Below are 13,091 nucleotides of genomic sequence, written 5' to 3' on the forward strand. Positions count from 1 at the left end.
AGTATCTATAAAACTTGGCATTTTTTTTCTCCCTACATTGAGGGAAATTAAATTTTAAATGTGGGGAAAAAAACATTTTGGGGTTTCTAGTGAGTACAGATTTTCTTCCTGACAATGAAAGTTTTCTCCGAAGTGCTACTACAACTTACTCTGAAGGTCAAAAAAAAAGTTAAGAGGACTGAAGAGCTGTAGACAGGAAGGGTGTATAAAGGAGCCAAGTTTGATGAGAGAAAGGAAAGGAAAATAGCCTCCTGGGATTTTCAGTAAGAAGGCCAAGACTGCTCGCTGTTTGAGATCTACCAGCAGGTTCTAGATCATAGGATGTGTTAAAGCCAAAGACATCAGTGTCAAGGCAGTCAACTCAGACTGTGTTCTGACTTTGAGCTTAAAATAGAGAAAGAAATATGGATGGATGAAAAAGAAAGGTCTTATACTGAAGTCACAGGAACAACTTCATAGAACTCATGTTAACAGACTTCTCCGTCATCTTACTGACAACTTGCCCGAGGAGGGTGTTGCAACACTACTAGGCAAACATAATTAGGTCATAATCCTCAGTGTAACTCTACCACCAGACAGAGAAGTGGAGGGGGCGTTGCACATACATACAATGTGTCTGAAACAAGGACACGGAGGAAGTGAAACAAAGTTTTACTCTACATGTCAGTTTCATGCTGGTAACTCCAACAAGAAATCCAATCCTGCTTTAAAAGATGAAACAAAGAAAAGGCGGGAGGTGGGGGGTGGCCGGGAGTAGGAAAAACAAACTTGATGGCAAAAAACAAAAATAAAATTACATCAGCTGATATTTTAAAAATCTGGTTGATTCTGACTAACCCTGCTTAAATTCTTTATTGACATTAACCTCAGTACCAAATGAGGTTTTGATCAAATAAGATTTTACATTAGCTTTGCATCAAAGAATAAGAATTCAAAGTGTTATTTAGGAAAAAAGTTATATTTTTAGAAATATTATTCGACAGGTTATAACGGACTGATTACAAGCTGCAATACCCAATGACAAATTGTGTTCCAGTAGAGGGAGTATTGGGACAGGAAAAACTGATGTAGATCTAAGATCAACTCAACAAAACCAGTGCTGTATAAATTAGTATGTCAATTCTCAGTAAAGGTTGTGAATACTGGTGAATATCTGAACCTAGACACTTCCTGATATTTGCTACACAGGCATTAAATCACTGCTTATAATGAGCAGTAGAATAAATGCCAACACCATGGAGAAAGGACTAAACGAGACAGTCTGGTCCCAGGACTCAACTCAAGGCAAGAGCAAAATAAACCGGAGGAACCAAAGGAACTTCTGGTGAAAACAAGAGCCTAAAGGAATGCCCTATTCGAACAGGCACTCTAAGCTCATTTTGTTGTTTCAGAAAAAAAACAAACAAACTGAATCCTTAAACTAAATCAAACACTACTACCCAATCTCTGATGCTTCTTTTACCATATGACTCATTTAATACAGACTAACAACTGTATTAAACAGTTATGAAACTGGTTATCTTTCTCTTTTTCAAAGGTTTCTGTTGAAGGCCCCACAGACTCTTTCTATTCCAGTAATTCATAGCCACTTGCTATGCTTTACCCACCCTGCAGTAACCTTCTCAGCAAAGAATTTCTAAAACTACAAAATTCAAAGAGGCAAGGAAGTTTGGGGAAGAAAATAAGAGTTTAAAAGCAAAAGGGGGGAGCGGTGACCAGATACAAAGGATGTTTAATCTGATCACTCCGTTTATAGCTAAAAACCTCCCATGACTCTCCCTGCATTGGCATTGCCAAATAATCCCTATTCAGCATAACCCTCCCCCTCATTCTAGTTTCAGGAGCACCCCATCACCACCCTTCACTCACTTTATGCATCAAATACTGCTTTGATTTTTTTATGCCTTTACCTTGCTGTTAATGCTACCTTAAATGCCCAAAACAGTAATACAAGAAAGACTCTGAGTCTTTTTTTAATCCCGACTTTGTACCAGTGACCTTGTCATTTAACGGCTATAAACTGTTTCCACATCCAGCAAAAGGGGACCTGTTTCCCATCTATTTCAGAGTTGGAAGAATTAAATGAAATAACATATGTAAAGTAATGCAGGATGCCTAGTAGAAACTTAAGCACTAAATATCATCTTTCCCAGCTACCTCTACATCTGCTAAACTCCTACCCACCCTTGCAACCCCCCTTTAAATATGTGTCTGTAAAACCTCCCATGTGTTGTATTTACTTCCCCCCCCCAAAAGAATCAACTGCCTAGTCTTCTGACTCTTAGAGAAACTTCTATTGTATTTTAATTGTTTGTTGATGGTCTTTCCGTTCTATTAGAGAATGAACACCTCCAGGGTGGGATTTTTTTTTTATTTTTTTAAAGATTTTATTTATTTATTTGACAGAGATAGAGACAGCCAGCGAGAGAGGGAACACAAGCAGGGGGAGTGGGAGAGGAAGAAGCAGGCTCATAGCAGAGGAGCCTGATGTGGGGCTCGATCCCATAACGCTGGGATCACGCCCTGAGCCGAAGGCAGACGCTTAACCGCTGTACCACCCAGGCGCCCCCAGGGTGGGATTTTTATCTAATTACTGCCTACTCCAAATCTGACAGAATCAATAATGAAGCTTAATTAGCATTTGTTGAATAGATAAATGAATGATTGCATTAAATATTAGAAACTAAAACCCTTAGATGGCCTTTCAAATATTTGATAACACTTTTTTAAGGAACAGTCCTATCTTAAAGTGGCACCCTAACAGAAGTGGAATTATTTTTTAATGTTTCCACTCACTATTCCAATCAGCAAGTGCCTCCTATAGGCTAGGAATACACATCAGTGAACAAAATGAACAAAAGCCCTGTCCCCATGGGCTTTATATTTACCACAGGTCAATCTGTGGAAGAAATTATCACTGCAAATTTGTCTGGAAAAAAGAATAGCAAAAGCTACATTTTGTTATTTATCAACATTTACTAAGTATCAAAAGGACCAAAAAACAAAAACAAAACTTCCCACTTCCCATAAAATTTAACTGCTCAAAAAAGAGTAGCATGAAATTCACCCAGATTTAGTGTATTTAATGTCCCCCCCAGACCTCCCCCAAAAAAATTCATGTTAAGGACCCATTTCCGTGTAGCCAAAAATAACTGTGACTTCTCCTTTGGGAGGTTAATAATCCCTGTGAGTTTTAAGGATTTTACAAGTACAACTGCATGCTTTGCATAATCCTCATTCAAAATGTGGTCTATTTCAAAGCTTGTTTATGACTTCAGCATTCCTCATTTTATAAGTAAAGAAGGCTTTTATGATACTTTGTATCAGGGCTTCTATTCTAAGAGTGTCTTTCTGAGGAGATGGGTTCCAGCAGGACTACATCAGGACCATGTCTCAATTGGGATGCAGTCAGGCGAGCAGCCCAGGTTCCACAGATCGAGGCTGTGAGATACACAACTGACTACAGTTCCCGCACATCAACCTTTCCTATCTTATCTCCTGCTTCATTTTCTTTGTTGCATCCACCTTGTTCCCCAAGCATCCTTTCCTATGCTTTCTTTTCATCCCCTGGCTTAGAAGGTCCTTTCTGCATCTGTTAAAACACTACTCATGCGTCAACATACCATTTCTATTAGGAAGAGCTTCCTACTCCCCTGTTAGGGTAAATGTACCCTTTTTTTTTTTTTAAGATTTTATTTATGTGACAGAGAGACAGCCAGCAAGAGAGGGAACACAGCAGGGGGAGTGGGAGAGGAAGAAGCAGGCTCCCAGCGGAGGAGCCCAATGTGGGACTCGATCCCGCAACGCCGGGATCACGCCCTGAGCCGAGGGCAGACACCTAACGACTGTGCTACCCAGGCGCCCCAAATGTGCCGTTTTTTAATGCAACAGCCCTCTCTCCCTGAGAGACCTTCTTCTCGAGGCTAGCAAGTTCCACCTGGCTTTATTCCCACCCTGCTACTCTTACTTAAATCCTCCTCACCACTCTGCTGCTCACAACATCTAGAAGGAGACCTTACCCACAACAGGGGCTCAATTTTCCCAGCAGATAAACAGAAGTAAACAGAGTATCCAAATACCCAATACTTGCCACACCTAAACTCTAGGAAGCTTCATTCAAAGATCTCTGCAAAACATTATTCAATTTCAAAATCACAAGATTTCACTCTTACTGAACAAATCTTGCCGCCTAAAATTACGTTATTTCTAGGTCAGAAGAAACAATAAACGTGGTTCAGGCGTCCCAAGCAGAGAATACGGAGAAAAGAATCCTGATCATTTAACTTCAACCACAAGTTATTTATCGAAGGCCCTGAAGGCACACGTAGTTCCTCTACAAAGAGGTTTTATTTCAGCTGTACTTTTCGGTCATTTTGGACTTTAATGGGCCAACCTAGTATTTTACTGAAAGCCTTGCCCTGCTTCACTAACTAACAGTACAATAAACAAAAGTAAAGTCAGTAATGAGATTTTGGATATGAAGTGCAGTTAGCTCGGGTTTAGGCTCATGGTTCCTGAATGTGGAATTTATGTATAAATGGGGCTCGCTTCCCCTTTAGAGACCACAAGGAAGGGGGTGAAAAACATAATGTCAGGTGATGAATGGACAAATCATTAGGAGTCCCAGCCATGGGGGGGCGGGGGGATACTTCAACAGCACTCTAAAGGAAACAAACTGAATTATAAAATGAAACGTTTAAAAAGCATCAGCAGCATGTCTTAGAAAAATTACTAGTGAGATTTATGTCTCAACCCCCTACTTTCCCTCAAAAGTGCTTTCTAATAATACCAAGCACATTCCAAATAGCTTCCATCTGCCAAGAACTTGCCAATTGTACCTCCCCTGCTCAGCAACCAGGGTGAAAAATCAATGCCAGGGGAACCTTAATCCTTTCATTTTTTAAGTAATTGCAAACATCTATCTTACTGGGCATTTATCCACAGGGGGAGTGGCTCCTAAATGAATTTAATAAGTGAACATGACCTTTAATAGATAATTTGGTTCCCAACGGGTAAGCAAAAGAGGCAAAATGAAAAAGGAGAATGGATGGATATGGATTTAAAGAAAAAAGTTAGAAAAACAGAGAAGGAATTCATTTGGGGAAAATATGAAAGCAAGAGGCAATACAACAATCAAGGCAAAAGGAGAGAAAAATAATATCCCACCTAAAGATAAATAACTAGAGAAGGAAAGAGTACAGGTAGCAAAGAATAGAGTCCAGAATCACTGAACTTTAAAAATTATCCTACTGGGAATTTAAGACTGATGGGGTTCAGAGTTTGGAATCCTAGAAAAGGAAGGGTGCTAGCAGTATAAAAATAAAGTGAGGCAATACAGTAAAGATGCCCTCCCCCTCATAAGCGCTAGACGGGCATCAGGTAGGGCTGGATCAAGGTGATGACAGAGGTTCCTAGAAGTGCTCAGAGATGCAACGGCCGCGCGGATTCATTTGTTCGTGGACGACCGAAGATTCCACATGGGCTCAGGGGAGCCGGCAGCGAACAGCACCCCCACACACACCCTCCGCGGGAGCCTTAGAGGCCGGAGTAACAAAACAGATGAGGTCTCGGAACCAGACAAGTGGAGTGTTCGCGGGGCCAGCACGCCCCGACGGGGGCCCCGGAAGGGGCAAAAGGAATGCAGCTACCAGGGTCAAGGGCGCCCTTCGCAGAGCATGAACTCACCTATGCCAAGCCCCACGACCAGGCGGCCGGCGAGCAGCGTCTCCTTGTTGTTCGCCGCGGCCAGCACCGCGGACCCGGCCGTGAAGAGGGCACTGGCCAGCAGGATGGCGGCGCGGCGGCCGAAGACGCCGTTGAGGGCCCCGCCGGCCAGCGCCGAGACGGCGGCCGCCCCCACCGTGCTGGACACGAGCAGCTCCTGCCACAGCGCGTCCAGGCTGAGCTGCCGCTTGAGCAGCAGCATGGCCCCCGACACCACGCCGGTGTCATAGCCGAAGAGGAAGCCGCCCAGCGCGGAGAAGACGGCCACCACGTACACGAAGGCGGGGGTCTCGTCCTGCTGGAACTGCCGCCGCGCCGCGCGCTCCAGGTCCCCGACGCCGCCGCCGCCCGCGCCCGCGCTCTGCAGGCTGGCGCTCGACTCGGCGGCCGCCAGGAGGCTGCGCTCCCCGGCCGCGCTCGCCGCGTCCGGCTCCTGCTGCTTCCTGCGCCGCTCGCCCATGAGGCTGCTCAGGCTCCGCAGCGTGTACTCCACATTCTCGCTCGCCTTGCGGGACATAGGGCAGGGGCCCGGGACTTCCCGGGGGGGCGAGGCTCCGCGGGCCGGCGGTCTCCGAGGGCTGGACAGCCCGAGCGGGCAGGAGCTGCGGCCGCCGCCTTCCTCCTCGCGGCTCCCGCTCCGGCTGCCACGGCAGCAGCCGCCACCGCGGCCGCTCCGGGGAGAAAGTTGCTGCCCGCCGAGCTCCGGCGCTGCGGAGTTGGAGCCTGGCGGGTCTCACTCGAGACTCACGCCCGGCGCCTGCCGAGCTGGCGCTGCGGAGCGGGCGGGAGGCGGGGCCGCGGGTCACGTGCACCTCGGGCCGGCGGGGCAGGGCGGCGGAGACGCTCCGCCCCCTCCCTGGGTGGAGCCAGGCTTCGGCCGCCCGAGACCTCTAAACCCCACCCTCCCGGTCTGGGGCGACCTCTGACCGAGGCTCCTTAATTTAGGGTACTGGCAACCGTAAGGAATTAAGCCTGGCCTGGGGGCTGCAGCTGGGGAGCCGGCCAATGTGGGAATGCCAAGTTAATAGGCTTCCAGACGAGAGAAAGGGCCTACAACGCTAGCACAGTGTGGGAGGCTAGGGAGAGAACCCCTTAAAACATCCTGATCGGCTTTCCGACAACCTGGGGATGGCCGAAGCTGGAAAGGGCCTGGGAAAATACATCCTGGTATGGTACACAGCAAGCCTTCTTCCTTTTATAGTACTGTGACATAAATGAGTTTCTTCTGGAGCATTCAGGGCTGCGGAGCTGTGTTCTCCCATTTCTATAAGCGGTCTCCCCTCATTGCCAGTCCCTCCTCAATTTATGCTTATTGTAAAGATATGGTACATCTTGATTCTTTGAGGACAGAGATAACATATCTCCCCAGACGAATCCCAAAATTCCTCCATGAATCCCTGATGTGTAAAAGAAAATTCACATGTATGCATTCCACTCGTGTATAACCAGGTCCTTCCCACTGGTAGAAATTAAACCCCTAGAATCCGATCTGTGATTTAATAGGCAACCTTCACCTCCCTCCCCCAACATGCTCACCAGAAAAGGGAAGGACGTGCCTTATTTGCTTGAAATAAAGCAAAGATGGCATTACTTCTGACTGATCTTTTAAACTGTTGAATTAATTGCCTGTTGTTGAGTCCCCTCCACTTTCAGTCATTTGTAAATCATTTTATACAGTTCCAATTCAGAAGAGAAAGTTACCGTGTCTCGCTAATTCGCTTTCGTTCTTCAAGTTGAGGGCATGAGTTAAAGCACCATGTGATTCTATTTCTTACAATTCCAGGGCTCTTATCTCCTTTATTTAAGCAAAAGATTCTTACCTGCGGCCTATTTTTCATCCAGTCTAAACTCTTTTCCTTTTAGAGAAGAGGATTTTGTCATCCCTATTTCAACAAAAAGTTTTATTAGAATTTGTCAAAATTGCTTTCATTTGGATTATCTGTCATGATCATCTCCGAAATATAGCACTTTCCTTTCCAGCATCCAGGAAAAATGAATGAATGAACTCAGAGGGCTTATCTGTTTAAACTGACTGTGTGGCTTTAAAGCAAGGCTCTATCATCATTCCCAGGGATCAATTAAACAGAGAGCTCCGGAGCAATGAACTCTTTAATATTCAGACTTCAGGAAAGATTTCAGGTGTGAACGCATCTTTTTCCGCGTTTACTATAGAAAACCTGCGCCCCCTGGTGGTGAATTGGCTCACCACTTTCAAAGAGACTGGCTCCCCAGATGAGAGTCAGCTGGTACTGTTAACAGTTCCTCTTGTTGAGCTGCAACAAACTGCTTTTTACTCCTAGCAGGTGTAGTGAGTGCTCCCGAGCATCCTTTGCTGGAAATTCAGATTTTGTGTCACAGAACACTAAACTACTTAAAGTAGTTCTGTTCTGTATCATCAGGGCATTTATATATCTAAGGTCAGGTTCTATCTCAAAAGAAATATGACATGAAAAAAAAAGCTATCGGAGAGTTAAGCAGACTTCTCCTTGGTGTTGGAAGGAGCCAAGTTCATTTTACACCAGAGAGGAGTCCTAAATGGAGTTACTTGAATCCTGCCCCAGCTGCAGATTATGGTGAAATGGAAAGCTCATCAGCTGAGAATCAAAGGACATGAGTCCCATCACTATCACTGTTTTACTGTGCAACTTGAAACAAAGTTCTAGATTAGTTTGTGCCTTGTTTCTTTATTTGCAGAGCAGATAAATGGTGCAGCAACTACTCACTGACTAGCATGAGCATGAAAACATATTTTGAAATAGAATTGGTTGCCATTACAGAGGAAATAATAATTATCAACATCATGATTCGTTTGCAAGGTAAGTTCTAAAGCCCCTGCTTTAAGTACATTTGCTTTACAAACCTCTAGGAACGCTAAGGACTTGCCATAGAAGAGCAGAAGAAGGGGCGCCTGGGGGGCTCAGTGGGTTAAGCTTCTGCCTTTGGGTCAGTCCATGATCCCAGGGTCCTGGGATCAGGCCCCATGTTGGGCTCCCTGCTCAGTAGGGAGTCTGCTTCTCCCTCTCCCTTTGCCCCTCCCCCTGTTTGTGCTTGCTCTCTCTTTCTCTCTCGCTTTCTCTCTCTGTCAAATAAAGAAATAAATTCTTTAAAAAAAATAAAAACAAAAAGAGGAAGAGGGGAAGAAGAGGTTTTAGTTACACCGCTCTAGATTCTGAATATCAGACAAATATATTGGTTACTAATTCAATAGAAGTTGTTGTTGTTGGGAGGGAGGGAGTAGTGGGGGGAAGTAGCAGAGTGTTGTCTTTGTGTTTATTGGATCTTTATTTTTAATTTTATGAGTAATTGATTCTTGTTGTAAAGCAGTCTAAGAAAAAACACATAAATCTTTTCCAATCATCTCTCCTACCAGAGTAGCCCCCCTTCTTCAGAGATAACCACTCCTACCACTTTGATATTTATCTTTCTAGAAATTTTCCTATGAATTTATATGTATACATTTACATGTACGCAATAAAATGCAGAGGTTGTTTTGTTTTTACGTTATTTAGATTGCAAAGGAGAAAAAAAAAAACCAATCAAACTGGTTTAAGCCAAAATCATGGGGGAGAGAGAGACTTTATTGGTTCCTGTCTCTGAAAAGTCTATTATAGGCTGGTTTCAAAGTAGCTGGATGTAGGACTCAAACTCCAGAATGTCACCAAGAAGAGACTTTGCTCCATCTCTCCACTTTCAAATTCCATGTTAAAACTCCATTTTCAAATTCCACATGGTGGTCACATGGCTATAGCAAGCACCAAACTCTATATCCACTCATGTTTAAGGGTCAAAAAAAGGGTTTCTTTCTCTGAAGTCCTCGAAAACTTATTGTACAGTATCCAATTAGATCTGTCAATTATGTGCCCGTCCATAACCCAATTACCATAGCTGAGAGATTGTTTGTGACCAGTTAGGGCCTATCATCACCCGTACCTTGAGTTATGAGTGGAGGTAAATCATATGCTGAGGTTGTGAAATCTGGGGTAGAACTTTGCCAGAAGACAAGTAAAGAAATACTGGACCATAAACAGATATCAGTTACTATAAGTAGCTAGTACAATGACATGGCATAAAAACCAAGTAAAGCATTTCAACAATGAGAGACTAGCTAAGAGAATCAAACATACTGCATCGACATCAAAGAGAATAAAAATTCATATGAAATCATTGCATATTACTATGAGAAATTCGATGGTGAAGATCTAATGTATACCACAATGACTATAGTTAATAGTTAATGATATGTTGTATACTTTAAATTTGCTAGTAGAGTATATGTTGTGTTTTCACACACACACACACACACACACACACACACACAAAACAAACCCTGTTAGGTGATGAATATACTGCGTGCCACTTAGCTTCATTGTGGTCATTATTTCACAATGTATATGCATATCAAAACATCACATGGTACACCTCAAATATACACAGTTTCTATTTATCAATCATGCCAGGATAAAGCTGGTGGGGGTTGGCGAAAGGTGACTGCTGAGAATCAGAATGTTGTTTTGATGGTCTTATGTTCAGAAACACAGTAATGCCAGAATCCTGCTATTGACCATTCCTCCTTTCCATACATATAATAGACAATAGCACCAGAGTAAACATGCTACATTGTTAATAGGTACAAAGGTAAAGTGTGGGTCTCACGGCATGGCTATGAAATATAACAATAGGTGCTTAAGAGGTTCCCCCCAAAATCTTGCCTTCCTTCAACTTGCTCTAAGGAGTAGGAAAAATGGGATGAGGGAGGGAAAAATGCAGAGTAAGAAAACAAGATGGTCAGCATGCCCCACCAGACCAATGCCCTATCTAGATCTGCTTACTATGGGAGACGGGGAACAGGAAACACAAGAGAGAGCATGAGTCATGAATGATATTTTAACACACGTCAATCCTGTCCACTAATAACCACAACCCAATCAGGAATAGAACTTGTAACACAATGTAATATCTCCTTCTCTTTTGGGTGGGAAAGGCCGCAATGCCTCTCCCCACTTAGAGACTTTTTAAAAAAGATTTTATTTATTCATTTGAGAGAGAGAGTGTGTGTGTGTGAGAGAAAGAAGGAGCAGGAGGGCAGAGGGAGATGGAGAAGCAGACTCCCCACTGAGCAGGGCTCCACCCCAGGACCCCGAGATTATGACTTGAGCCGAAGGCGGAGGTTTAACCAGCTGAGCCACCCAGGCACCGCTGCCACCACCCCCACCTCATAGACTTTAAAGAGAGCAATTTCAATTAAGCAAATGGAGCTGTGTTTTCTAGAGGTCTCTTAGTAGATGTAATGAAGAAGGGAAGAGCTTAAAATGTTATCAGGATCAAGGGTAAGGGTAGGGGTGTCAGGCATAACTTGAGTTTACTCATATGCTAAAGTGAAAAGAAGAAATTCACAATTCAAGAGCCTGAATGATTGATAGAGAAAAGTCCCCTAGAAGACAGGAGGATAAGAGCAAAATCATCAGGGGAGAGGCTAATCCAGCTAGAGGGAGAAGGAGCACACTTTTTCCTCGGAGGATAAAAGCAAGCCAAAAAAGGATAGTAGGAAAGAACATGGTATTAATAAGAAGAATGGGGAAAGAGTTCTATTAAATGAATAATAGGGCAGGGAAGGGATGGAGCAAAGCTGGATACTGCAGGCAGAAAGACCCACGTTCATATCTTTACTCTGCTACTTATTTGACTGCGTGACTTGAGCAACTTACTTATTTCTCTAAGTTTCGATTTTCTCTTCTGTAAAAGCGAGATAATAATATTGTATCAATATTTACATATTTTCAATTCTGAACGGCAGAAAATCCATACTCAAACTACGTTATTATACATTACTGAAAGGTATCATTGCATGAATTTGAATGTTATAGGTGGGCAACATCAGAAATGGTATAAACACCCTTTGAAAAATGCTATCGAAGTTCCAGGTGCTATCCTTTTCTCCCCTCTACTATTCTCAGTGTACATATTAGTTTGGCCCTCCACTGGCTTCCCCCAAAGTGGTAAGAGGACACCAACATTTCCAGGTATCGTATTTTTTCAAAGTATGGAAAAATGTAGTGCCTAGGCCCTATCCTCAAATGTAATATATTCCAGGTAATAAAAGGCTCACGTGACCATATATAAAAATACCTAACAATACAAATCACAGTGTACCACATTTTTACTAGAGACAAAAATTCCAATAGCACTCAACTTTATTTGCAGAGTGTCAAAATATTTCTTATTTACCCAGATGTGTAACTACAAATGATAACAGTTAAAAGAAAACAACTTGGCTTGCCATTTCAAGAAACCCTTTAATTAAACAGGATCGAGTAATCTGAAATGAGAGAAGTGGGAAGTATTTGTTTCAAAGTAGAATCACTAATGAAATTAACAACAACTCATCGTCTTTAATTGAGAAGTGATTAATTTAGTGTGATGCTGGTTCTTCAGCAAGGTTCAATCTTTTGGCTAGCAGTGGAAAATACTTTTCAAATGTTATCTTGTGACAGGATGAGCTCCTCACTAATCCCTTTGTTCTAAACAATTCAAAAGGTTTTGTTTTGCATTGGGAATCCAAAGTGTAAAATCAATTGTAATACTGACTGTCTGAATTTGTAAGCGTGGTAATATTATGAACCTGCCATGCCACGTGAAGTGTATTTATCATGTTCAAACTAAGGAAAACATCTGAAACAACCAACATATTTTTAGTTGATCTATGTAGTTATTTGGTTAAATTAATAAATTCCAGCTTCCTATTCTATCCTCTTAACTCGGGAGAACCAAAAGCTTCAAATTGGGTAATACAAATTGTGTAACTTACTGTCCATGTAAGTTGCATAGCATTAACAAAAACCGCCTTGAAGGGTGCTTTTGTCTTCCCAGCCAGTAGTACTTGAACATGGAAAATATGATCATTAAACTAACTTCCGGTAAAAAAGAGTGACCAAGAGTGGCCAACCTCAATGTTTCCAAAAGAATGCTATGGTAATTTCCTTCCAGGCTCTGTTTCACAATTTCTACAATGTATACCATGGGATATTTTTTATATCTCAAATACACTAAATGACACTTGAATAATGCTGAAATTAGTTTCATCTGATTTTCATGCTGAGTCAATGAGTGTGGGACAGAGAACCTTTACTGTAAAAGTAGGAGCATTCACTACTCTATTCCTGTGATTGCAAAATGTGTCTTCCTAAGTGCAATTAGAGAAGTTTTATCTGTAAATCAGCTCACAATTTAAAAAGAACATCTTTCGCAAATGAAAGCAGGGCGCTTTCCCTGTTTACCACCATACTCCCTGAGGCTCGCATATTGCTAGCACACATAGGGACTCCATAAATATTTATTGAATGAATGCATCAATGAATCAATGAATGAGT

The 13,091-nt window shown here is 42.8% G+C and overlaps 1 protein-coding gene across 1 annotated transcript in view; it reads right to left on the minus strand.

Moving 5' to 3' along the window:
* SLC2A13 (solute carrier family 2 member 13) overlaps nucleotides 1-6,284 on the minus strand; it is a 375,922-nt gene extending 369,638 nt beyond the window's left edge. Inside the window, exon 1 of the mRNA XM_008704707.2 lies at nucleotides 5,686-6,284. Coding sequence (XP_008702929.2) covers nucleotides 5,686-6,241 — 556 coding nt within the window. The 5' untranslated portion in view covers nucleotides 6,242-6,284. The remainder of the gene's footprint in view (nucleotides 1-5,685) is intronic.
* Between the last annotated feature and the right edge of the window lie 6,807 nt (nucleotides 6,285-13,091).

The sequence above is a fragment of the Ursus maritimus genome, unplaced genomic scaffold, assembly GCF_017311325.1.
Source record: "Ursus maritimus isolate PB19 unplaced genomic scaffold, ASM1731132v1 scaffold_26, whole genome shotgun sequence".
NCBI classification, from domain to species: Eukaryota; Metazoa; Chordata; class Mammalia; order Carnivora; family Ursidae; genus Ursus; species Ursus maritimus.